The sequence below is a fragment of the Astatotilapia calliptera genome, chromosome 16 (genome assembly GCF_900246225.1).
Source record: "Astatotilapia calliptera chromosome 16, fAstCal1.2, whole genome shotgun sequence".
In the NCBI taxonomy this organism is placed as follows: Eukaryota; Metazoa; Chordata; class Actinopteri; order Cichliformes; family Cichlidae; genus Astatotilapia; species Astatotilapia calliptera.
In genome coordinates, this window is record NC_039317.1 from 16,271,271 (window position 1) to 16,299,192 (window position 27,922).

At 41.1% G+C, this 27,922-nt stretch overlaps 1 protein-coding gene across 1 annotated transcript; it reads right to left on the reverse strand.

The window, feature by feature from the left end:
• Positions 1-3,463: 3,463 nt before the first annotated feature.
• Positions 3,464-27,186, reverse strand: fstl1b (follistatin-like 1b). Its single transcript, XM_026144873.1, has 11 exons — positions 27,030-27,186; positions 26,826-26,882; positions 11,357-11,458; positions 11,105-11,234; positions 8,455-8,487; positions 7,971-8,101; positions 7,304-7,422; positions 6,836-6,948; positions 6,097-6,207; positions 5,922-6,016; positions 3,464-4,884 (listed from the first exon to the last, which is right to left on the reverse strand). Exons 1-11 carry the CDS (start codon positions 27,030-27,032, stop codon positions 4,843-4,845), a joined length of 936 nt encoding a protein of 311 aa, XP_026000658.1. The 5' UTR covers positions 27,033-27,186; the 3' UTR covers positions 3,464-4,842.
• Positions 27,187-27,922: the final 736 nt, after the last annotated feature.

Consider the following 27,922-nt stretch of genomic DNA (forward strand, 5'->3'; position numbering starts at 1 on the left):
GAATTTTACAGTAAATCTGGATGAAACCTGGCCCAGAGGTACAGTAGGTATCCCAGAGAAGGAATGTGTTGAAAGTTAGACCCCAACTAGTAAGGATGATTTTTAATGAATTTTTGAAATTTCCATAATTCTATTGTATTGGCTGTATTGCATTGAATATAAGTTTCCTTTAATTTCTGAGGAATTTTACAGTAAATCTGGATTAAACTTGGCACACAGGTACAGTAGGTGTCCCAGAGAAGGAATGGGTTGAAAGTTGGACCTCAACTATTCAGGATGATCTTTAATGAATTTTTGAAATAGACATAATTGTAGAGTATTGACTGTATTGCACTGAATATGAGTTTACTGTGATTTCTGAGTAATATTACAGTAAATCTGGGTAAAACCTGTCCCAGAAGAGGATTGTGTTGAAAGCTTGGCATCAACTTTTAAGAATGATTTTTAATGAATTTTTTAATATGCAACCAGACTGTCACGATGGCTGTATTGGGCTGTTCCGTTGTAATTTGTGTGCGCGCGTGTGCCTGTTCGCGCGCGCGCACGTGTGCGCGGGTAGGCGCTACCGTAAAGACTGGTGTAAAAGCGCAAGGAAATTTATGCGGCGGATAGGAGGCGGCTGGCTTAACCGCGGCTCACAAATGACGGCTCACTTTACCGCGGTCTTTATTCGGGAGAAGCACAGCAGTTGGCCATGGGTATTGTTCCTGCAGAATTATCTGGAAGCGGTTCGGAAGAGTTATTGTGTAGGTTAGACGTAGTTACATGTTTTCATGGTCATTAAAACACCTAAACGAACACTGTAACATTTGTGAGGTGTTGAAATACTGCTGATATGTAACATGTACACACAGTATAGCAGAAACTAATGCATCTATGTCATCTTATCAAAAAGTTAAGTAATTCAAAATAACACTGTAAATAAAGTCCTGTGTAAAACGTCTTGAGCCATCCTTCGTCATTTGGTGGTCTCAAGCAATAGTCCTCCAGGTTCTGGCAGCTTTTTCACTCATTGCCAGTCCAATTCTTGTACTTGACTATTTTTGGAGGAATATGTTTGTGTTTGATGAACCACTTAACACTATGAATCATTCAAACATAGTCTTAAAAGGTTAATGCAGTTCTTTAAGTTTGTGAAGATATTTTTGTCATCTAAGAGGTTTCTGCAGCTCAAAAAACAGAAAGTGGAGAGATATGGGTATTTAAACCATAGTGGAGGTTTTCCTCTTCTGAGGTGGTTGTTGACTGATCATGAATCCAGTGTGTGAAAAAAGTGGGGGCTAAGGATTAAGAAGGCACCTAACTCAAAGGATGAACCTGTGTTGTGTCCTGACATAACACCTAATTTTTCCAAAGAAACTGTTTAAAATTGTATCTTTAGGCGCTTTGTTTCTAGCATCATGCCACAAATCACATAAGTTGTTTGCATTTCTTTAGGTGAATAAATAAGTAATTGTCAAAGATTACTGACATATCTCAGCATGGTGTGCAGTGAGCCATTTAAGTGAGAACCTTTCAAGAAAAATAAATGCTTTATGAAAAAAGCTAGAACATCAAAGTAAAAAGAGTCCATAGATCTCAGGCTCAGTGGGAGAGAATTCCAGAGTCTTGGGGAAACTGGGGCAAAAACTCGTGCAGTTTTCAGCAGGCTCTGATTTCATGACCTCAGGGACCTGCAGGGGATGTATGAGTTTGTGCTGGTGCTTGTCCATACAGGGCTCTAAAAGTATTAGCAGAATCTTAAAGTGGATCCTGATACTAATGGGGAGCCAGTGCAACTGAATTAATAACTGTAAGATATGTGAGTTCTAACATGACTTAGTCAGAAGCCTTGGAGCAGTGTTCTGAACAATCTGCAGACGGTCCAAGGAAGATTTGTTAAGACAAGCGAACAATGAATTACAATAAACCAGACATGATGAAATAAAGGCATTAATAACAGGTGCAAACCATTCTTAAAGCATATCTGGATAGAAAAACACAATGGGCCAGAGCCCAGACCTCAACATTACTGAAAGAGTTCAGGTTGTGTTGAAGCATAAAGGTGATGATACCAAGTGTCCATTTTGTTATAATTGTACAAACTCTGTTTTTGCATAATAAACTGAATTTCCATTTACGTTGGCCCATATTTAAATAAATCCTCTAATATCCTTTTTAATAAACTAAATATAAAGGAATAAGGGCTGGTACAAAACTTTTGCACAGTATTGTACATCCATTTTGCCTAACTGGAACAATAAGTTGAATTTTCACATTATTTCTTCTTCTTTTTTTAAACAAACATCTATTTCTGATTATTAAATCAGTTTTTGTCAGCATGAAAGATACCATTTTTCAATTTCTGCATAGATGTTCTGCCATTCCTCCAAGAGCATCTTTTTTTAGTCACTCTTTGATGGAAGAGCTGCATTGCTCTACCCTTCTCCTTGTAACATACTTCAAGCAACATACTTGACCATGTTATGCTGATTGTTTTCTTCTTTAGTAATCCGTTTTTACTTTTGCTTTGAGATATTCCTCTACTGACAAGCCTTGGTCAGCTGGCTATCTTCTTGTTAAACAGCATTGTGGTATACCCACATACATTCATGGTGCCAACTATTCTCTCCTATAGCCTCATGCATTTCTCTGACCTTTTCACCTTCTGCATCACTGTTGGAACTGCATTCATATTGACGCCATTTTAACCAAAGAATTCCCAAAGCTATTTTTCATGTTCTTTAGTAGACTTCAATTTTGTGCCACAGAAAATAGTCCACACATGTCCAAATTATGCAACATCCGCTGTACTATTTGCATTTTGCTCCACTGACAACCCCTGTACCAAGTCAGAAGTGCTTGTCTGTTATTCAGAGGTAGATTCGGGAGTAGGTCAATGTCTGCAGTGTCACTTGCTGTAGATTTAGTTGGTGCAAAGTAGGAATAAACACACACACCCTTAAAAAACAAACCCCCAAAAGTCTACATTACATAATCAGCCAAGTAAATGGATGGAACATAAAGCATGGGATGGTTCCTTGATAAGTTTTACTTGAAAATGTTATTTCATTTAAATAATGTATTACAATAGCCCGTTAGGCAAGAGAAACTCCAGTTAACATTTAGAGGTAAAGACAACAAATGAGTTGCCCTTTCAAGCTGGAAGACTAGAACAACCAGCAGTCACCGATTTGCTGAGAGGAGCACCTTCATGTAACTATAGGCACAGCAATACGCTCATTGGTCTCACTGATTGGTGCTTTTTAAGTAGGAAGTGCAATTTTTTAATGCGATTCCCATCTGTACTGGCAACCAGTCCAGTGGTGAGATTACTGGCTCACTGCACTTTGGAAGACAATGGAATAGCTTAATAGCCAATGATTTAAACTTTTTCCCCACTAACAGTATCTCATAAGTAAATCTGGCAGATAAAAGCACAAAAACGTACGCGCACACAGACACAAACAAAGTGACAAAGCTGTGTTGTGGTGAATGGGCTTTATTGGCATACATATTCCTTAGTCTCTGCACTTTTAGTGAAATATAAAGATTCAGCTTCAACGTAGTAATGCAAATTTCACACACATAGGAAATAGAGTCACAAAGCACTAGTTTGATGCCATCTTCATCAAAGCACACTTGTTCTTGAAACGCCACATGGCAAAAAAAAAAAATCCTATGTGCAGGTAATGGTAGCGACCTGTAAAGTTTGCAGGTCTAAGGCACTGATTTCTGGTGTTTAGACATCCCAATTCAGATGCAGGATTTCAACAAATGAACACAATAAACAAACCAAGCTACTCTCAGCGTCATAATTGAAAATCGCACACACGCACACAGACACACACGCACACATTTCATATGCACCAGGTTATCGACGCGCCTAAGCTACTTCCACTGACAGTGAGGCTAGTCCTTCTGTTAAGAGTGATATTGAAAGCACAGGTATAGTGTTGTTGCTGGGTCCAGAGTAATGGCTTACCTGGATAATTTTGTACATCATTCAAACACTTCATCTAGACTTTGGTTTCAGGTTTCACCATGCTATATTCAGATCAGGTCTCAACGAAAGCTGGACCACTACATCTCGGAAAAGTAAGACACACATAGAGGGAAATGTTTAATCCCTCACAAAAAGGAAAAAAAGCACCAGAGAGACTTTACTAAGTATAACATGGGAACAAGATGAACTCCAACTCAAGCCAATAACATAATGTATAAAGAAGCAAACTTTTTTTTGGCAGCAATGTTATTATTTTAGCCGTAAGATACAAATAAATTCATGGTTGTGGTTGAACTAAAGCCTAAGAAAGCTAAAGAAAATGAAAGAGAAGTGCAATGGTCAGGTAGTGGCCTACTGTGGCAGTTCTACAGGCAACAAAATTTTGAAAAGCACTAGTAGCTCTACCTTGTTATGCAACATTCTGACAAGAGGTTGTACGAGGCGCCAAGCAGTCAGTTTTCTGTGTACTCAGCGCCTATATTTAAACAACCCTCAACCTCACTACCTTTTCAAACAGTGACTTCCATATTCCAAAACAGTGATAACTTGACAGTTTTCTTTTCGTAATAACTGCAAAAATATAAGGATTGTAGTAAAAAAAACATAAAACAAAAAGCAACCCCGAGGCTAGAGTAGGGGTGCAGTAATACAATCAAACATGACAGTACTCAACACAAGGGAATCCACTGATACGCTTTGATTGAAACTAACAAACATCAACACAAACACTTAAAAATGTAAAAAAAAAAAAAAAAAAGGATAATAATTAACAGAGCAGAGAAACATAATAAAGTGAGTTAAATCAAGTATGGAAGAAGGATGATGGCGTGCACCCTCTTCTTTCATTGCATCCCGACTTAGGCCTCCTTTGTGCTGGCCTTCATCTTCTCCACTGTCTCCTATGTTTAAAACAGGGAAAAGAAACGTGAGCTATAGTGTCTCATTTGACATGCTGACTGAAACAGTATTTCTGGAAATCGCACGCCTTTCCCGTTAATATCAGCACTGCATTTGTTTGAAGGTGAATTTGGTGTCACCTATCGAAACTTGTACACACGATGAACCACATTTGTTTACAGTGGCACTACCAAGTATTCTTCTGGGGTGCAGAGTACACGGCTTTGCTGACTCAGTCATAAGATAAGATAAGATAAGATAACCTTTATTAGTCCCACACGTGGGAAATTTGTCATGGCCTCAAGCCAGATTCCTAGAGCTACCTTGCGGACATCACGGTTACATTCACGCACACAAGCAGACGCACAAGTTACAAAAACAGCAATCTGCAAAAGATTTTGTACTTTTGCAGATTGTTCTAAATACATGTGCCAATTAGTCTACTCCTACTAAACCTAATGCACTGCCTGTGAATCAAAATAAGCAAGAAACGTTAAAGGAAGATGTCAACACATAAATCTGTTAAAGGTAAAAGAAACTCAAGCATTGATGGGTTTTTTTTTTAAGGCCATCTGCCCTACATTTCATATCAGCAACATCATTTTATGGCTCTAAATTTGAAAACATCGCTCTCCTTTGGATTTATTGTTTCACTTGTTCTGTCAGAAGCAATAAAGCTGCTGATACTGTGGCTCGCCGAGCTCTGCCAGGTTGGAACGCATCAAATATTTACAGCGACCTATTCCTCTGTCGGTTGTATTGAGCAATTTGATTTGAAAGGAACTACAGGTAATCAAGGAATATAAAAGCAGGCACGAGGCTATTGGCTCATAAAGGTTATATTTAGTGGACCTTATAACCAATTCTACAAGCAGTGGACAGTGAATGAGCTTTGGAGTGCAGTAGAACCAAGTGGGGAGAAAATCAAATATTAGGTTCTAAGGTTGGGAAAACACTTATAATTTTTTGATTTATCTTGTCTTTAACTCGACTGATATACTGTACTTTTTTTGATGGGATTTAGTTTACAGATACACACCTGGTGCTTGTTGAGCTCGGCCACACGGAGGTTCCACTCCTCCTCAGTCATCTCCACTCCAGCATCTGCTAAGTCATCCACAGCTGGCTGGTTATCTGGTCAGATTACACAACGGTTAAGTGGAATGTGTGCGTGTAAACAAACAGGATAAATGCCATTTTCAGGTTTTTTTTACCAGTGCACGTCATGGCGGTGCAGACCCAGTTGCCGCATGCACAAACGCAGCGATTGCACTCCACCTGGGTCTCTGCTCCATCCTCATATGTTTCATCCTCCAAGGCACATTCTGCACAAAGATAAAGAACACGCTACCTAGATAAGGCCACAGATAAGACTCTAGTAGAACAATAAAAGTTTTACATTGGTACCAATTTTATGACTTTTGCGAGTTGCCAGCATTTTAAAATGCTGCATCATTCATCCACCAGCATAACCACAGTGTCACATTCTTTTGGTTACTTTTGCTTACTCACAAACACTCAGCAAAACAGCCAACGCCAAGCATAAAACCTTTGTGTGTAAACTGGAGAAACTATTATGTAAAAAGAGAAAAAAAATCAAATGCCTTAACCAGGCATGAAAATCTTGATTTGCATTTGAAATTTTGCATGTGGACTAAACCCAGAGTTTACACAGCTAACAGTTAGTTCACCAAATAAACGTGTGCGTCCTTGAATCTGGTGTAGCTCCAGAGTTAAGTCAACCGCAGAGATTGGCTGCTGGAGAAATGCCCCCTCTTCCTGCGAACTTTATCCCAGATATATCAGCACCAGTCAACTGAACAGATTGAAGGGCTGAGTCTCAAAATCCTAAGAAAACAGCAGCTGCACTACTGAGCTTTCTGTGCTTCGGTCAATTTATATAGTAGATCTAATGGTGTGCTACATTATGTCAAAGTATCACTCCAAGCTCACTCTTCTCTGGTGGATTGAAGCCAGGCTTCAGGCAGTTAAGAAACTCATCAAAGCTCAGCTTCCAGTCGGCATTCTCATCGGAGAGCTCAATGAGGGCATCAACACACAGGCTCCTGGGGAACGAGAAGCACACAAACACAGAATAAATATTAGCTGTTACATACAGTAACAGTGGACCATTACAGAAACAATGCAAATGCTGTAAAAATCATTTTGATAGCTGCTTTTCTTTTTTTCTACACAGAGTGCAGGTGTTTTTACCAATATGGTTTCCCACAAGAGGCCTGCAATAATGTTTGCTCTGGCCAAGATCAGGTTCAATGACTTGTCTTAAAATAGTGCTGCAGCACAAAGATAAGATTTTCTGCGCACAAGCAGTACCATTGGAAAAATAAATATGTGAAGGCTCTCTCACCTCTTCCACTTCCACACTTTTTCGTAAACATGCAAACTTGCAGACACACTAACCGGAGCAGGTTGTTGCTCTCCTGGTCTGCATAGGACTGCAACTCCACAACTGACTCGTTGTGCTGGATGAATTTGAGCAGCTCTGAGGAGTCCAGCTGAGAATCACCACTGTCATATGACTGCAAACACACAGACTCATGTGCATGAGGATTGAACACAAAGAACTCTGTAAGAAGTCATTTGGGGTTCTGATCCACAGGCTGGGTAGGCTGTAGCGCTACATTAACATTTTTATTCATTTATTCATTTTTTAAAAATGACTAGTTGTTGTTCAAACTGATTTAGCATCCAAGCTGACTACTGTTTGACTACTGTACATGGGCTTCATATATGATGATGAAATAAGAAAATCTTGGGCATAAGTAAAGTTTTAAATCGTCCAACACAAAACCCCCCATCTTTTGCTATAATGGCATTCATGTCAAACCATGGAGAGGAAGGGGCCCTCCTCTGCAGAACAAAGTTCCTCATTAAACTGAATTATCACCACCAGCTGACTCGCTTGAAAGGTCTGTCACATGAATAATTAGACACAGTCCCAAGCAGCTTTAAAAAGCAGGCGGACTGAAAGAGGCCCGCGTGGACAAATAAACTGGGGTATTCTGTGAAAACACTGGTTTTGGAGCAGTGGTGAGCATAAAAACAGAAAAGGGTTAATTCTGCCTACCTTGAAGTATTTGAGCAGGATGTCAGAGAAGTTGGAACCCTTGACAAACCAGCCATCTGGGATAATCTCAGTTTGCAGCCACTGGATCACACGAGATCTTAACTCGTTGCGGTCAGCAGCATAGCAAACCACTGCAGGAGAGGGGATATTTCCAGAAGTCAGCAGCATGAATAAATAACCCAGTACACCTGGTATACTGTGCATCGGTGTATTCAGGCTCAATATGTTCTTTCAGTTAGACCATAAATGTCTGCTACTGTATAGCACGTGTGTTAGTAAACTGTAACCCATCCATGTAACCATGGACTAGACCTTAATATGCCAGTACAATCCAGTGAAAAAATTACAAATACATTCAGTTGTAAATTAATTTATATGTTTATATAACACGCAAACTTGATAAGGATAAGTGGAAGAAAAAGGATGGGTGAATGGATGTTTATATAAGCAAAAAGAGCATGCACGCACATACACATAAACTTACCTGGACTGGCAGCGGCCTGTTCTGTTTTCTTTTCTAAAGGTGATTTGAAAAAAAGAGAGAGAAAGAAACAACATTTGATACAAAACCTGGAGAACATTATTGGAGATAAACATGTCTGTCACTGAACAATTGGCCAAAGGTCTGCAAAGAGCATGCTGTGACATAATGATTTTCCCTCGCTGACCTTTCTGTCACCGATCAATGTCCAGGCTAGCCTTCTTCAAGTTCTGCATTTTGTTTTCTTTCTTGTATCTTTCTTTCTAGTTGTACATTTTTGTTATTCCTTTGTGATTTCATTTTTATGTTTGATTTTCTTTCTGAAAATCAATGTAATTTCTTTTCTTTTCAGACTGCTGCTGCACTTCATGACACACACTGAGCACTTCTTCTCCCCGTACTTCTTTTCTCTCCTCACGTGTTTATACACCACTGCAGTATGCCACTAAATTTTTGTCTTCTCTCTGCTTTAATCTGTGTTTTTGTTCTGCCTCCCTATGCTGTCTTTTTCTTTTCTTGTCTTTGTCTTTCTCCTCATCCCCCAGCTGGTTGCAGCAGATGGCTGCCCCTCTCTGAGTTCGGTTCTGGCGGAGGTTTCTTCCTGTTAAAAGGGAGTTTTTCCTCAGGGATCTCCTTATTGTTGGGCTCTCACCAGAATATTGTAGGTTCTTTACTTTACAGTATGAAGTGCCTTGGGGAAGCTGTTTTTTTGATTTGGGGCTATATAAATAAACCTCAACTGAACTGAACCTCAGCTGAAATTAGTTTCAGAATTAGTTTTGCTTATTTATTTATTTATATGTATTATTTGCATTACTTATGTTGACCAAAGCATTTTAGATTATATATCACAGATTAAGGTCCAGTTAACTAAACAACTTCATGTCAGCAGGGACCAGCAGGGAAGTGAAAGTTCACTCGAGATCAGATAAGATACTAATACGAGATATATGAAGAGGTGGCTACAGGGCAGAGGTGTGATAAAAATGATAGTGCAGTGTCATGGAAGGGGACATTGTATGACTGTCAACCCAGTCACCTCACATTATCAGTTCAGTGAATGTATGCTAGTTCAGAGATCACATACTAATCAGTTTAATTGCTTACTATCAGCGCTTTCACAATTAGTCGGGTGAGCTAAATGACATTACTGAAAAGGGGCCAAATTGGCCTTTTTAGGCCTCCCATTGTCACATCTACTAGATCTCAGGGATTCACTTATACTTAAGCTTCTACTCTGTACCTGACAGTCCGGCAGAGCGATGTGGTGTCACCGCTGTTGTTCAACATCGTCATCGATGCGATAATGCGCAAAACATTCAAGGGCCGCCGCGGAGTCCAAGCCTTGACCGATCAATTTATCACCGATCTAATGTTCGCTGACGATAGCGCCATTTTTGCCGAAGACGACACCGAGGCGACTCACATCCTCTACTCCAAACCGTACGGCCTCAAGATTAACGCCGAGAAGACCAAAGTCCTGACCACCGATGGCTCACCAGCGATCGTCCACCTCGACAGTGGGCAGATCACACAAGTCCAACAATTTAAATATCTGGGGTCCCTCGTCGAGGAGAAGAAAGTGGCATCATCAGTGGAGATACGCTCCAGAATTGGGCAGGCGGCGGAGTTCGCTTCCCTGCGCTGGTGCGTTTGGAAGAAGAACAACATCTCATTGACAAAGATCCGCCTTTACCGAACCCTGATCCTGCCCATTCTACTTTATGGCGCGGAGACGTGGACAATGCTCAAACACGACCTGAGCAAGCTCAAAGTTTTCCAAATGCGTTGCCTTAGATGCATTCTCGGCGTTTCCCTTCGCGACCCTCATTCGAATGACACCATCCTCACCAGCTGCGGCAGCCAACCGACGATCGGTGACCTAATCCAGCGCTGCCGACTCCGTTGGTTTGTCCACATTGGCCGAATGGACCAGAGCCGCTACCCCCATGGCCTACTATGGTTGACCCGCCCCACCGATTGGAGGGTGCATCGAAATGCACCAAAAAAGACATGGATGAAACAAATCCAGGATGATTTGAAGGCCCTTTGACTTGACCTCGAGCAGGCAAGAACCATCGCCTTAGATTGAAAAGCGTGGAAGATAATCGTTGGTCAAGCAAGAGAACCTGCGGCACCTACAGCAGCGCACTGGTTGCGCAGCCGACCACCGCCGCTGGTCGCCCGCTAAAGGACAAGAAGGAAGAAGGAAGGACCTGACAGTAACCTATGACTCTGACATTCGGTGTTATGAACACGAGATTTTTAGTCAGTGTTGTTAAATTCCTCTCTAGTAATTCAGTCATGACAGGTTCCAAACTGTGTTTTCATCTTTTCATCTCTATAGCATTCTCGTGTTATCAGAAACCTGATTTGCTATGTCCTATCCTATCAAAATGTTGTTTCTGTGTGTACATTTTTTAAATTGTAAAAATTAAAAAGAAGAAAGAAAAAACCCTGAAAACCGTTCAAGGCAAGAAAGATGATGATGTTAAAAAAAACATTTTTTAGCAAAAAATCATTTAACAATTTTTGAAAAATACATTTTCAATGTCTAACATGAAAATTATGCAACTTCCATTTCCATTTCCAAGGACGATTGTGTGATAATTATGCCGGTTTGAACTGTTTTATCAACATTTGTTATCCGTACCCTTGCAGTGTCCGTCGTGTGCCACTTGGATCTTCAGGCCAGTCAGACAAGCATCTCTGTGGAGCTCACAGTGATTCCTGTAGGTCTTACCATTGCTGCCACATACTGACCTCTTGTGGGGCTTACAGCTCTGCAAAGAAACAAAGTGCAAAGGGAATGAATGTGAAGTGAAACCAAAGTGAGTTTGTAATCCAAATCTATTATTTGGACATATATTGCTTCCTTGCGTAAAAGCAATGACCCGACACTCACCTCTATGCACAGACAGCTGGGCTCCCCCTTCTCATTGACAGCGCACTCCCTGCCGGCCCCGCAGAACACATTAGCACACACTTTGCTCTTGGTCTGCACCTCCTGTAAGGCAAAATAAGTTTGTGATGGTTGAACACAGGGCGGCGCTGTTGTGCTTTTCAAACAGAATAGCCAATCAAGTCAAACAGGAATCTGCAAACGGGATCCAAAACACAAATATTTAACTTTCACAATAAGCCATGTGGAACCAAACTCATGTCACAGATAAAGAGATCGTTTCGCCCAATTAACTGACAAGAGTCTGTCCCCTGATGGCATCCGAGATGAAAGCTCACCGATCTTGCACTGCACTCAGTCTAGGAGGTGATGATTTTTGTATCTGTTTCCTATCTTTTTTAGCAAGATACCAAGAATTACTTAAATCATTTTGGTAAATAAGCTCAGTTGCTTTGTGCACGTAGTGGTTCATAATGTTTCATTGGAGACTCTGAGGAATCCTCAAACAACTGACTGCATTTCAATTTTATTTGTTCCTTTCTCATCAACATGATAAGCAAAAAAGGCAATATTTACGTGCTCAAACAAATGTGTCCTGGTTTATTGCTTATCTTTGTTGTTTTTTTATGTGTGTGTTAGTATCTGCACTTTTAATGAGGTCTCCAGAGCTGTCTGAATTGTTGCCCTGTCAGTGACAGTTAGACTTGGATCCAGAAGTTGGCATGAAATAAGGCAGAATACAGAAAACATGTAAGTGGGATGAGTTCCTGCTGGACCATGCTGCCTCCTCGAAAATACTCTTTTTCTTTCATCCAAATGTCTCGAGCAAATCTGTTTCAGTTAAACAGCCTTTTCTCTCACATTTAGCGTGTCTCATTCGCTCTCGTTGACACTCATGGACACACACACCGTCTCATTTGCTCGTCTTGACATCTTGTGTTTGCTCATTTTAGGGACTGCCAGCAGACTCAAGAAATGAGCTCTAGCAACCAATCAGAAGACGCCAAGTGGAGCTCCAAGAGCTGGTTTATGACCCTCATTACCGCCTCCTTTCCCCATCTGTTTGTTTTTGTATGTGTGCCATTGTGTGTGCTTGCATTTGTTTGTGTGCGTACTCGTGTGTGTACAGGGTGTTTCCACATCTGGAGTCTGAGCTGTGTTTTCCTTTAGGCCCATTCCCATGCAGTGCAAAATCTTTTCTCCCCCCCCCACCCCCGACTCCACTCCTGCTCCCTAAGCTGCTGTTTCCTGTAACAGCGAGACAGAAGTTGGCCTTCTTTGTGTGCCTGCACGTGAGCTGGCTTCCAACTTTGTCTCTCTGTGTATGACTGCAAGGTCTGGTATGTAGGTCAAAATGAAGGTGGGATGTTGTTACTGAACCTTCTTGAGCTCTCATGATAAAATGTAACAGGATGGATTTCAGAGCTAAAGGGATGACAGTGGGGGAGCAGTCACATGCAATCATCACAGTGTAGCAATTTTGACTCAAAACTGGTGAGAGGAATTCGGTTCTATGCATGCTTCAGAGACATATACATACACACACTTCCTATCCTAAGATGAGGTCATGGAAAAATCTTCAAAGCAACCCCCCCGGCCTTGAACATGTTGGACAATTCAGTTTCTCAGACACAGATGGGCAAGAGGCCTGTTGAAACCTGCAGAAACCTCCTCTGAGAACATGAATAATAGATGGGCTCCTTAAGATGAATCTGGTACAAACACGGAGTTCTGTCTGTCCATCTCCCTCCTAGCAGAACCAGCTGAGAATATCTGACATTTAGCTAATGAATACAGAGGTAGAAGGTCCCTTTTTTTGCAGCTGATTCATGAGCTTTGTTGCCATAGTGAGAACATATACTGGCTTCTTTTGATTACAGAAGTGTCAGTCAAGTAAGCCAGATGGAAGAAAGCCTCAAAATGAGATCTCAGCAGGGCTCTTTGGACATACAGTGCTGTGAAATAAGTATTTCTCCCTTCCTGAGTTCTTTTTTCATGTTTGTCACTCTTACATGTTGCAGATCATCACACCATTTTTTTCATTAGACAAAGATAACCAAAGTACAAATATACAGTACAAAGTGCAGTTTTTGAAATGATGATTTCATTTATGAAGGGAAACCAAACCTACCTAACCCTATGTGAAAAAGTAATAGTCTCTTAAACCTAATAACAGGTTGTGCCACCCTTCACAGCAAAAACTGCAATCAAGTGTTTGTGATAACTGGCAATGAGTCTTTCACATCACTGTGGAAAACTTTGGTCCACTCTTCTTTGCAGATCTGTTTTAAACATATAATTCATGCTCGAAAACTGATTCAAGTCTAATTCCAGTCCCAACGCTGACTAGGCCACTAGTTTTTGCTGCCAGCGGTGGCACAACCAGTTATTAGGTTTATGGAGCATTTACATTTCTTTCACACAGGGCCAGATAACCTTTTTTCTCCCCTTAATAAAGTAAATCATCATTTAAAAATGGTATCTTGTATCTTCTTAGGTTATCTTTGTCAAATATTAAAATCTCTTTGATTATCTGAAACATTTAAGTATGCCAAATATGCGATAAAATAAGAAATCATGAACAGGGCAAATACAGCACTGTAAAAGAAAATAACAGATGAAATAGTCTCTTCGTGTGTTCTTGGGATGCCACAAACGCAGTGCATAAAACATGCATGGACAATGCGGAGGGATAAATAAAAACTACACATAGCAAATGTCAGAGACATATGGTCACATTTCATGCGTCTAAGAGGAGAAAAATTAGTAGACTTTTAAATCCCCAAATATTGTAATCAGTAATTAGTTACTGATTACTTTTTTCAAGTAACTTGACCAACACTGGTAACAGCATATAGAATAGCATGCAGAAATAATACTCCAAATAACTTCCTGTAGGAGTAAAGCTGACAACTTCCCCAAAAAAGTAATCCCGTTACTTTACTGATTACTTATTTTCAAAAGTAATTAATTACTTAGTTACTTTTTAAAAACACGATTTACAACCTGAGTAGGTGATAAAGTGATAGATCTTTCAGTCCAGTTCTACTTTTTCTGCATAATCCATCATACAAAATGTAATCAAATGGAAAAGTCTCTTTTTAAAACTTGTTTTATTAGTTTTAATCTTTTAACTTTATGCATCAAGCAAAGATTTAATTATATGCAACATGCTCTGACTGGAAGAAATTTCTTTTAAACCTATTTAAACCTATTTTCTGCACATTCCAGCACATAAAATAAAATATTTTTTTGTGTTTACACTCACTCTTTCAAATAGATGCAAGTAAAACACAGCAGAAAATAAATAAAATCAAAGACTCAGCGGTCCTGTTGCTCTATTTTCACCTGTAAAGCAGCACTGCGGTAGGCGGAGGTTTACCCTGGTGCAGGTGTGCCGCAGCGGTCAGTGGAAGAATCCGCGAGTTTCGCTGTGAGTTTCCCATTACGTCGTTGCGCACTCGGTGCTTGCTCGGAAGTTTAGGGGTTTTTTTCGCTGTAAAAAGAAGTTTTCTTCCCACGCACGATGGACGCTAATGTTTTTGTCACTTTTTATGGAATCAAACTCAAAGTAAGGTCGGTACTTCCATGCTTTAAACGCTGCACGCTCATACTCTCTCCCGCAGTCGATCCATTGTTGATCTGCACACAGCTGTTGTCATGAACGTCGCACTTGCTTACGTCACTGTCGTGAGACATTCTCGCAAAAAAATCACGGTTTTAGTAACGCAGTAACGCAGCGTTCCTACGGGAAAGTAACGGTAATCTAATTACTGTTTTTGCAATAGTAATCCCTTACTTTACTCGTTACTTGAAAAAAGTAATCGGATTACAGTAACGCGTTACTGCCCATCTCAGGCTGTTACAACATAAAAGCTTAATTTATTTACTTGAGTGTTAGTAGCCTGAAAATATGAGAAGTTTTTTTAAATCATTGTTGTTATCACTATTTTACTTTATTTGGTAAAGAGCTTCCCATGTTTCCCCTCTTTGAATCTTTATGTAGTTCCAAGTTCATACGCTGAGATTGATATCAATGTTTTTATTCAAGTGGGTATCACTTTCTGTTTACACATTGTAGGGACTTGGCATCAACCTCACCATAACTAAAAGGCACTCATTAACACAGTCACCAGCAGAGCAGACATAAAATAAGACATGACACAAAGTCAGCACAAACAAAAACACACCCATTATGCATGTCCCAGATAAATTATTATTTTTAATTTACTGACAACAACTGCCTTCTTTCCCATTTAAAGCCAATCAGTGTTCTCATAAGAGACTGGTGAATCATACCAGAGTCCTTCATACAAAGAGCTTCCCTAAGCTCATTACAGTCAATACGGACACATTTCACAGCTCACGACACTAATCTCTTGCCCCGCGTTTCACATGTTTTCTATTTCAGTGTTTTAGTCACGAGGCTGAAACGACTTAAAGGTTTCTAAAAGACTTTTTTTTCTCCAAAAACTCTTTGCATCATTTCCATCTTTTTATATCAGCGTGGCAACTCTCATTTCAAGTCTTGCTTTCATTTCTGCTATTCTTTAGTTCTTTCTCTTGTCATCTCATCTCTAGCACCATGCCCTTTTACAGATGCAAGACACGTGTCTGTGAACGAAGGCCAGCCTTGAAGAGCTAGATGGAAATCAGAGGAGGAAAATAAGAGAATAGTAAGAGTCTGAATAAAAGGAGAAAGTTGTGAGGACAGTCTGAATATTAAGAAAGAGGTGGGTAGTGAAGAAGAGGAGGGGGGCATACGAGCATGTTATATGGCTCGTTGATGAGGCGGACTTGAGTTAAAGTGGAACACATCCTTGCTTTAGAGAACAAAATGCCCTTTTATCTTTTATCCAATGAAGACAACAGTGAAAAGGCACACTAACTAAAGGCACCTAAAGGCACCTTGCACAACACATAAAAAGCATCAGAACATCTGCTCTGCCTTTGCACGCCTTTCTTATCTCTGTGTCCTCAAAGACTCAAAACAGTACAAGCAGCAGCATATTTGTCTGTATTTGCATGCTTAGTGTGTGTACCTTCAAATATCTTGGAGATGTTCCACTAATCGAACAAGCCGATCAATGCCTCTCTACTGTTGATGTCATTTACAGCCACCGTGAGCACTTTCCCATATTGCACCCTGCCCCTTATTAGCATAGAAAACATTAACCTAGAGATTGCACTGAAGTCCCTGCCATAGATATGCCTACAACAGTGAAGAGAATAATGGAAGCAACTGCAAAAAAGCAGTAAGTGCAATAAATACAGAGTGTGGCATTTCTAATAATACTAAAAGATTAGTTTCATCTGTTTGATTGGATTAGTTTTGGACACAATAAATCTAATTCAATAGAATCCAATACAACGAGCCTGCAGTTCGACTGTTTTCACATAGAGCTTCTTTTGCCTGTCTGCTGTGTTCGAGAGGTGTTGATTCAGCGCTACTTTCACTGTGTAGGCTGTACTTTCTGGTGCTGTTCATTCGTGCTGCATTATAAAAAGGTACAGGGTAGATCAGCTTGAGCTGCTTCAACATCTGTATGACACATAGAGTTTCATCGATATCTGAATGTGAAAGGCTCGAAAAGGCTTTTCAAGAAGTTTGGATTTAATGCACGGGTGTAAGAGACACCTCACTGTAAATGATGCAGGCTGGGCCACTTGAAATATTGAAATGCTGAATAACAATGAAGGAACTACAGCACACTGTTACACATGCTGCTGTCGTGCTGAGACACTGATAAGGCTTCGGTTTGTGAGGAAGCAGAGGAAATATTTACAGTGATATTGAAATCTAATCTAAGTATGCACACAGTTGTCTGTTCAATTTACTGCTTATAAAAAGCATCTATTTCCCCGTATTTACATAACAAACTGGCAAATTTGAAGAAAAATGAAAACTATCACAAGCAAAAAAAAGAAAGACTACTGAAATGAGAAAAATAACAAGTAAATTATTTTCTTTTGATTAAAAAAATTAGCTTTTTCAAAAACATGTCACGTCCTTGCACAGAGTTGGTTGAGAAAGGTTATATAAAAAGTCTTACATTTGAATATAGGAGTGAAGGAAAAGTTCTACACTTTAGAGGAAAAGGTAGATTTTTTTTTGTGAGAAACTGAGAAGAGCGAGGCTAGTACCAGTCACACAGGCCTACAGAACAATTAGCGTCCTCTGGTCACTAGATAATAATATCTATTCCCAGACCAACTGGAGGTTTCTGGCAGTCAAAACATTGCAATCGCCCTTAGTCTACATGGAATACAGTCACTTGTCTGCCAGCACTCACCAACTGCTTGCCGAGCAGGAGTGAAAATATGACAAGTGTAATCCAAAATGTACACAAAGTTAAAATTGTGCTGTTCGAAATGTGTTGGCTGCAGTGCGAATGTTGAAGGTGAACATTCTCCGTTTCCAGCTGTCTTTCCTTCAAAGTAATCTGCTAGTGACCAAAGCAATCACAGGGATCTTTTTAATGCAGCACCGTCTTTGTGACCTATTTCACCCAGCGACAGTCAGGAATGCACATTCTTGCCTAGTGACTGGAGATTGCTGGGGGTCAGAATCTGAGGCCTAAGCTACAAAAAGCTAGGCTGTTGACTGCAGCTTCAGAAGTGCTTCAGAGACAGTGGTTTCTCCTTTCATATAACTCCCTCCAAGGAGGTGCATAAGTCTATTTAAACAAATGCTGACGTGGAGGAGATGTGCACTAAAACGTGATTTTACTTTGAGCGAGGCTATAACAGTGACAGATAGAGACAGTCAGCATGACAGATGGACAGACAAATGCATGGACGCCCCCCCCCCCCCCCCCCCCATTACCTCTAAATGCAACCGAGTGTTTTACAAGAGATTCTATGTAACAATGAGGTGAAAAATGAAAGAAACACAAGACTGAAAGGCAGGAAATGTAGACAAGAGACATAATCAGGAGAATGAGAAGGTAAGAGGGGTTCATTCCCGAGCCATGTAGTGCCTCAGCTGGAACCCGACCCAGTTTGCCTTGAGCCAAAATCTCCTCAGTATTTGGGTCATAAAGGTGGCCCTGCTCTTCCCCTCTCCAGCGTTTTCCCCATGGTGTCCCTCCAGCGTTAGATTGTCTAACACTCTTCAGCTCCATCAGACATGAGTCCATGCCAGGAGCAGACAGAACAGGGAGGGCTCAAAATTGAGCAACTTGTTTCCCCTTAACTTCTAATCAGAAGAGAAGTGGAGTGCAGCCAAAGAAGAAAACCACTTACCCGATACACTGCAAGCTAACTGCGATCCAGTTTACTCCCTTAAGGAATTTTAACGAGATGATGGGAAGAAATATTTTTTTTTTTTGGTTTTGAGTCATTACAGAAAGCTGTCTCTTTTGCCTTCAATAATTCACATTGCTCCATTCTCAGACTCTGTTGCCTTTCCCCCCCTCTGTGAATCTGTGTCTTCATTTATATCAAATCAGTTTCAGTCTCATTTCTTCTGTACTTGACAGCCTCGTGAGATCAGATGTACAGTAAAGCCTCCACTCAGAAACAGGCAGTCAGCCCATCAAAAAGACACGATCGACTGCCATGCTTCCTTTTGGCTCAAATATCTGCTTAGTATTTCATGGATTACATGACAAGTGATCGCCAGCAGTTGAGAGCAGTATGTGTCCTTGAAATAATGAGGCCAAAGAAGAACTAATTTGAGCGGTTTATAAGAGCACTAGGGGTGGTCTCAAATGTTCTCTGAGGGACCAGGTCCGAGATTAAATCTTCAGAAACAAAAGGGCTCAGAGTAACGACCAGTTTACAGAGTTCTGCCTGTTATTCTCGTCCCTGTTTCTTATTCAGTGTAAAAGGAATGCACCAATGGATGGGATGATGTCACCCCAGTCTGCAGCCTGTTATTTTACACCCAGCAGCCTCATTGTTCAAAAGCTGAAATGCAGCAACTAAACTGAAAAGAGACATGGGGGAAAAAAGAAGAAATAGAAGAGGGAGATAACAGAAATACACGGTAAGATAGGTGTAGCAGAGAAACAGAGAGAGTGAGAAAATGGAGAAAGCAAGAAGTACAAGACTAAAGAAAAGCAGGAAATAAGTCACCGTCTGGGCAGAGCAACATCTGCTAGCAGTTAAAACGTCACCAGAGAACACAAAATGCTGTGAACGCAGCACCGCCCCAGGCCTGCCCTCCCCTGTTCACCCCGCTGTCACTCTGCTCGGACAAAAACGTCCCCTGTCCTCACTACCTGCTTCATCTTAACCTCTAGTCAAGTTTTCTTTCTTATCATCATTTTCAATAATTTCTCATCTATTTTGCCTTTAATTTTTTAATCCCTTTCTTTGACTCTTTACAGATAATCTTGCTCATTTCCCCTTATCCTTTTAAACTTTCTCTCTTTGCTCACTTTGTCACCTTTCTTTCCCCTCTGAACCACCCCCCACCCCCCTCTGTTCTCTGCATTTTTCCACCACGAGGAAGGGCAAGTGAGGGGGATGGGGAGGGTGGGCCAATGCAGGCTCACACTCAGTCTAGGGGAATGAGGAGACTCCCTGCCCTCCTCTCTGCTCCCTCTTTGAGGCCAGTGTAGGGGCTAATGTCGAACGCTTTTGTACAAGGGAAAGTCCAATTAGAGACTGCAAGATGTATTTAGTGTGTGTAGACATTTCAAACCTGTTGTGAGATCAGACCTTCATTATATTTAAACAACTGTATTTTGCCTTCCTTTTAATCAAAACCTTTCAAAGTATGTCAGGATACAGCGAGAGAAGAAACAATCAAAATGTTATCTGATTCACAGAAAGTAAGTCAACTGTTTCATTAAGGCACTGTGGCCACTGTATCAGGCGCATGTGTTCACTAGGGGTGCAACGATACTCGTATCGATATTGAACCGTTCGATACAGTGCTTTCGGTTCGGTAGCATATGTATCGAACAATACAAAATTTGTAATTTATTTTATCAACTTTTCTTCTGACGATGCTGTCTGTGTTGAGAGCTCAGTGGATCTGCGTTCGACTACTCCGCCTAGGCTGCACTGTTGAGCGCAGCTCCACTGAGCGCAGCACAAGCTAGCAAGACAGAAGCTAAGCTCCTTGCAACATGGCAAATTGAACCTCCCCCACCCTCATTCAGATCTGGCCTTTGGAACTATTTTGATCTTCATGTGAAGTATGACCCTGATGGTAAGGGCATCATGGACAAAAGTAAGACAGTGTGTCGGATGTGCCACGCAATGCTCAATTACGTGGGTGGGAACTACTGCATTAGCGCAGTTAGCTCGTTAACGTGTTGACGTCGTCCAGCCCCACGCACGGGGCGATCCGCGGTAGCTCGTTAACGGAGATTTGCCGTGTTGTGGTGTTAACGTCATTTCAGATTAACACTGACAGCACTAGTGGGAACACAATGAATATGACTGCACATTTACGCCGACATCATCCTAGTGCAAAGACAAGTGGAAGCAGACAAAAACAACAAGCACGCATGCTACAAACTTTACCCGAGTCATTTAGACAGCCGTTAGCACATGATTCTCCTTATGGGGACCTGATATGTTTAATATCTGTCAGTGCGCCCCAGGGCAGCTGTACCTACAATGTAGCTTGCCATCACCAGTGTGTGAATGTGTGTGTGAATGGGTGAATGACTGAATGTAGTGTGAAGCGCTTTGGGGTCCTTAAGGACTGAGTAAAGCGCTATACAAATGCAGGCCATTTACCAATATGCTGCTGAGAATATAGCCCAGAAGAAGCGTATAGTATAGCTTTTATTTTGGAAAGAGCCATTTCTCTGTAATAAACTCTCTTTTCCAAAGATGAGTGATTCCTCAATCAGATAGAATTATTATTTTATCCCTGTGTTGTTTCAGCAACATTAAATTTAAAAACTGTACGTTTGAGTTAAAATATATAGAATAGAATAGAATAGAATAGAATTCAACTTTATTGTCATTGCACATGCACAGGTACAGGGCAACGAAATGCAGTTTGCATCCATCCAGAAGTGCTTTAGTGATATAGATATATTACAATATATATTAGCAATAATATAGATATGTGAGTATCTATATTAGTGCACCCCTAGTGTTCACGTGTTCCTTGTTAGCACAGATATTTATTCAGCCAATCATATGGAAGCAAACTGACATATTTAGGCAGGTAGACGTGGTCAAGACAAGCTGTGGAAGCTACAACTAATTATTAGAATGGAGGAGAACGGTGATTTAAGTGACCCAGACTGGTCTCGGGATTTCAAAAACTGCCAAACTTCTGGGATTTTCCAGCACAACCATCTCTAGGGTTTAGAGAGAATGGTCTGAAAACAGAAAATCTCCAATGAGCAGCAGTTCTCTTGGTAAAAATGTCTTGATACCGGTTCAGGCTAGTGGTGGTGGTGCACTGGTGTTGAGGGGAAAGTTTCTTGGCTTCAGCCTACCTGAGTACTGGTGCTGACAATGTCCAGCAGGATAACACACTATGTCACAAACCTCAGATCATCTCAAACACATCTCCTGAACTTAACAATGAGATCACTGTTCTCTAATGGCCTCCACAGTCACAAGATCTTTTTTCTGCAGACCATCGTTGTATTTTGGATCATGTGCTATATAGACCAAGCAATCACCTGGGCTCAGAGAACTTAATTGGCAGATTAAACAGTAATGAAATTTAGCATTGTTGTAATCTAAGAACTTGCAAGTCACACTTTTTCATGGTTCTTGAAATTCCTCATGACATTTTAAATTACAGATTTTTAGTACTTTTTCTTTTCCTTTGGGTTTGACAATCAAAGTCATCCCCCCTGCTTTGTATCGTGTCTCATTCGTACTAAAATAGACGGAGAAAAGAGCCTCTCACTATGTATCAGTCACGGCTGAGGTATTTGAGCTATAAATGATCAAACTGAATGAAACAGTCATCTGCGCACTCCAATCTATTCAAAAATCTTTTTACCGGTAATTAGCGAGCTTCACAGTATACTGCAGTGAGGCTAATCATGGGATGTTCTTTTAACCTTTTGTACTTCAGCTTTCACTTGCTACCTGTTCATGCCTTGAAGAAGACTGAAAGGGTGCTAATTAAAGGGATTTTTTTATGAAGAAGTGGCTTCCTTCCACACATATTAACCACATTTTTGATCACTTGAAGAGCTGCGGTTGATACGTTTTTTGACCTCTGCTGAGCTACATCAAATCCAGCTTAAACTACTTATTTTATTACAATTGTTCATCCTGCAGATTACTTTCTCAGCTGACTCTTTAGAGAAGTAGGATGTGTTGTAAAGGGAAAACTATTATGTCCTAAAGCAGTGGTCCCCAACCCCCGAGTTGTTTGGTACCGAGGGTTGAGGCTCGGGTATGAAATGTATGGTTTTCAGGGTTTTTATTGTTATTTTTTTAAGCGTTTTTATTGTTAACTTGATTTCCCTGGGTCTTTTCCCATGTGTTATGAATACATCTTTTTATGGTAGCGGTACTGGTTTTATTTTGTTGTATTTATCCGCGACACCTTAAAGGCCAGTATATTGTCAGACATAAACTGGTCCAAAAAAGGTCGGGGACCGCTGTCCTAAAGCATGCAACACACCCTGGTGTAGCAAACAGCACCAACACACTCATAGTACAGTGACTCAAATCAATGAAATGCTTTTATTCAGCACCGGTGGTGGTACAATACCACCACCAGAGAAAAACAAGCTCCATCAAAGTTGTTTTGCCCCAAAGGAAAAAAAAAAAACTATATATTTTTAACCATCATTTTTTTATGTTAGGGTGTAATATACTGAATAACAGGAAAATTGACAGATTTCTGTAGCAAACAGGCTGTATGTGGATCAATCATGGTTGTGCGCACAGTCACCCTTTGCAGGCCCTTGAGCAAGGTTTCTGCATGTGATAAGAGAGGTATGCTACATTATAGAGTGCTCGCTTATCACATAGATCACAAGAAAATGGAAGAGTTACAAAAACTCAAAACAGCCACTTTAGCCTCTATGTTTTTTGCTCAGTGTTGGAAAACAGCAGTGTTCGCTTGTTGATCATTCCTCCTACAGTTAAGCCTGTTCAACAGAAAAAAAACTGCATTGCATATACAGGGCGTGATCTGTCTTTGACAGGTCACTGGACACAGAATAATCTCTGCTGGAAGTAAATATTTGTAGAAGTTTTGTTTTTTAAGATGTCAAGCTCACAGTGATGTTCATTACATTTTCCAAGAGCTTAAAGTGGGCAGAAAAGCAGCAAACAGTCAGTCATCAGTAAATTACCTACTTTTGCTTTTTAATTTTTATGATTGAAAATGATGCATTACCTCATTCTTTACAAAATGCTCAGAGAACCCTTTGGTGCCAGTCTTTGTGATTTGCGTGGGTGCCTGTGTTAATTTATGTGTGAGTGCAGAGTACCGGTAATGATAAGACACCAGTACAGCTGCTAAGCTAAATGAGGACTCCTTTCAAGCCAAGCCAAGAGTGAGGAGAACACACTGCAGGGACGTGAAACGTAACACACCTCTTCTTTCTCTACCCCTACACCACACAGCCAAGTCTTACCTCACTCCCAGTCTGCCTGCTGTAATTGCATGACATCTCCTTCCTGTTTTACATCACTATCTCACCGCCCTGAACAATCTCTGCACGGGATCCATGACTGAATGTCGAGCTACAGTAATTAGAGCAGGCTCATACGGACAGAGGACACGGCGTCCCCTCATGCTTATGTTCTCTCCACCTGGGCAGATATTTTTAGCCCACCTTGTATGGGAAAGAACAAGCATCAACATGGCAACATGGCGGGTTGCCCGAGAGCATTTAGCTCAATCAGGGTGCAACAAATCCAGGGCCAGAAAGAAAAAGGGATCCAGCTCCTTCATTTTTTCATGTTTTCTTTGTTACGTGAAATGTTGTCCTGGCGAACTAGTCTGGCTGCCTGTTGATGCCAGAGCGCCATAAACTAAATTAACCAATGTGTCATTCACCGTGGATGATGCACAATAACACAATAACACTGCATGCCATAACAGCGGAAATATAAACACTCTCCTCCCTCTGTTTATATGCGGCTGTGCGCACACATGTCCCCCGAGGCCGCAAAGTCTTACGACTTTCACTATGCCTGCATCCGACCTCGTTTGCATATCAAGCTCCCGGTGTGTTTGAGTAAGACATCAAGGTTTTTTTTCCCAAGATGCATATCTGCTTTCCAGCCCGCGGGCACACACACAAACAGAGTTTTGAGTCTCGACCCCGGCCACCCTGTCACACTGCATTTCTGAGCAGCTTATCTTCAAACGCAGCAAATTCTCACCTCAAGAAGCACACACGCATTCGACTTCTTAATAGATCAGGAGTTCGTTTCCACATTTTAATAGCCTAAACTCGTGCCAGCAAATAAAAACACAATCGATCCTCTTTTCAGTGATCTTTCCAGCTTTTTTAGTGATGTGTATACAGTCAATTTAACATGCATCCCATCGTTGATACACAAGCTAAATAGATACCCTATAGGCTCAGATTCACCTCTTTGCTGCAACTTGTTGACCTTCGTTAGACAGCACGCTGGTATGCCAGTTCAGGCCCTTCTCACAGCCTGTCAACAGGCCATATATTATCAAGAGAATTACCTTTGGAGAACAGATGCCTCTTTTTTTAATGGGTGCCCATTACTTTGCGGGTCCACCCAACAACAACTGCCGTTTGTTCTATCCCATCTAGGACATACCTCACAGATCACGGCCATAGATTCAATTAGGAGGCACACAATCCCACATTTAACAGCCAGCGGGTAAAGATAGGAAGAGCAGGGGAAGGTCAGCCGGGGTAGCCGGCACATCAGTCTATGAGCAGTGTTGCAGTTCCGACACTAATGGCCATCTGCATTAAGCCATAAAGACAGGCTCGGCCACAGATAATTGATTTATCTTTCACATGTGGCATTGCTCTAACCTGCTGAAAAATCCCTCTAATTAGGCTACAGTTATTACCGTGTTTATATCATCCTCCTGTTTTTGTTGTGCCGGTCAACAGAGGAGTCAGCACAAAGCCAGGTGTTCAACAGCTGCGTCCACTGAGGGTCCAGGCCATCATCAAGTGCCACCTGGCATGTGTGTGCTTGCTCGTTCTTCGAGGAATAATTTGGGACATAGAACAAATGACTTTTTGCCAAGTTATATGAGAACATCCATCCTGCTTTCAGGTCTGCATAATAATTAGGGAGGTACAATGAGCAGCTGGTTGGCATAGATTGCCACAAAAGCTAGAAACAAAGGAAAAAGAATCATTTTTTACAAGAGACCATGTGCTGGATCACAAAGACATTCTTGTAGTTTGCTTTCTTTTTTCTTTTTTTTTTACTCTTGGATATCTTGATAGCTGTTTCCATAACTATAAATTTGTTATTCTTGCACAATCACAACAGACATCTCAGAACAGGAAACTTGCCAGTCTTCATGCTCAGCTCAGCTAACTGACTGCTAGGTTTACTTTTAATCATATTTAGGCTTACTGAGCATCCACCCCAGACAGTAAGCTTCACTCATTCTTCAAACCCACTGACATATACGAGCCCATCTGTCACCCCTGTGAGATGCTTAAACTTTAATAATTGCACGCTGTTTCAGTTAATCATTCTTGTGTGCAATCGGGCCACCTACTAACAGCACATCCTGGTGTTTACCTAGAGAGGAGACTACTTAGCACTGCAGTGTGATACCCATGAGGTGAGCATTCTCACAGCTCTTGAGGCACTCACTGCCCTGCAGACAAACACACATGCTCCCCGACCAACCACCAAAACAAACATTATGCCATTAGAGCAGCTGCCAGTTGGCACCAAAACACCCTCCAGTATTGATGAAGAGTGTCATCCCCCCCAGAGATTTGTGAAAGCTAAACCCATTCTCCTTCACAGCTGTCTGTCACTCCTCTCGTCCTCTCATGGCACATGTCAGCTTTTGTTGCGATGTTACCTTCAAAAATCACAACTCAGCAAAACAAAAACAGAGAATAGGTGAAGGACTTCTCTTTGTGCGGTCAGCAAACAAGATGGAAAATGTGAAGGTTTAAGAAATATGTGCGCTCACTTTTCCAGTGCCTCATGGGTGCAACCTCATTAACAACAATACCCCAAGTGGAAGAAAGCAAACTAGTCAGAATGTGTCTGTAATGACGCTCATGATTGCCGTAATTGTGTGGTTCCGCTTAGGAAGATAAACAACCCAGCCTACATCACATAGACACAATACAGCCTTGAAAACCCAACTATAAATGGCCCATTTTCACCACGGCACCAAGTTTTCTCCAATAAAATACTTTTTTTCTTCTTCTCGTTTTCCAGATGTGTTGAAGCTCAACAAAGCTGTTGTTTGGCTGCCTTGTTTTTTTGTTTTTTTTAGCGGTTATAAAGTGTTCAGTACAGGCGTAAAACGGCTGATTCCAATATGAAGCCTCGCAAAGACAACTGTTTGAAGAAAAGAAAAAGAAAAGAGCAAACTTACCTCCGCGTTGTACAAAGCTACGGAGAGCAGAAGGAGCACAGCCACACTTCGGAACATCTGGACAAAAAAAAGGAGGGGAAAAGAGAGAGAAAGTATGGTTTTATGGGAAAAGAATGAGCCAGCGACAGTGTCCATTCGTTTTCATACCATTCATATTGTCAAGACAAACTTGTGGAAAAGCCAAATTTTAGTCCTCTACATTACCATTTTATATTCGGCTTGGGAAATCTGCTCGGAAAAGGGGTGCTGGTCCGGATATCTGTCGGGACGCAGTCGAGCAGAATTGCCGAGATTTCAAGAAATTTGAGGAGCGCTGAGGAATTCCTGCCAGTCCGTCAGTCTCTCCTCCTCCTCTCGTCTCACCCTGGCCAATGAAAACGTCTGGAGAGGAGAAGAGGAGGCGGGGGAGGAACGATGGAAAGTGTGTAGGCTATTTATTGTGTGTAAATTAAAAGGTAAATGCAGCCTTTCTCTCAAGAAAGGTGGATGGCTGTGTTTGGGGCTCAGTCACATTTTGTGTTCGGTTCGTATAAAATCTTTTGTATCCTACTGATCTTATGGAAACATTTCTCTTGGCCGTTTCAGTCCATTTTAGTCAAACTCTCAAAGAACAGCCATAAAATCATCCAGTATTATTAACAAGGTTTCGCTTGCTTTTCTTTGCTGCCACCAGGGGGCAGAAGAACTCTTAAAACACACAGCTGCTTCTTTGTGTCGTTTTAAGCTTATATTTTGATTATTCACCTCTCTCTCCATCTGTTTGATGCTTCTGGTTCTTGATGTCTCACTTTGATGATTTACTTCCCTCGTTTCTCTTCAGACTAAGACAATCAAATGTGGAGGTGTACTGCACTGAATGGGTGCACAATGCATATGCGGACATCTGCACCTTCAGTTTGTATACATTATATTGTAGAGTCTATGTAAATAATGTTTATTAAATAAAAGTGACTCAACAGAACCTTCTGTATTTATTTCTTGATGGTTTGTAACATCAGCAACGCTCAGAGCCAAAAAAAACAAAAAACAAAACCCCTCAAACTCTGACATGTTAAAAATACTTTAATGTGCTGAGACTGAGCACTTTTTAGGCATGC

Excerpts from the sequence above, each read along its gene's own strand:
- fstl1b (XM_026144873.1), bottom strand. Across the intron at positions 11,459-26,825 it reads TAGCTTTGTACAACGCGGAG|GAGGTGCAGACCAAGAGCAA; the intron begins GTAAGTTTGCTC and ends TTTGCCTTACAG. Across the intron at positions 11,235-11,356 it reads CCAGCTGTCTGTGCATAGAG|AGCTGTAAGCCCCACAAGAG; the intron begins GTGAGTGTCGGG and ends GTTTCTTTGCAG.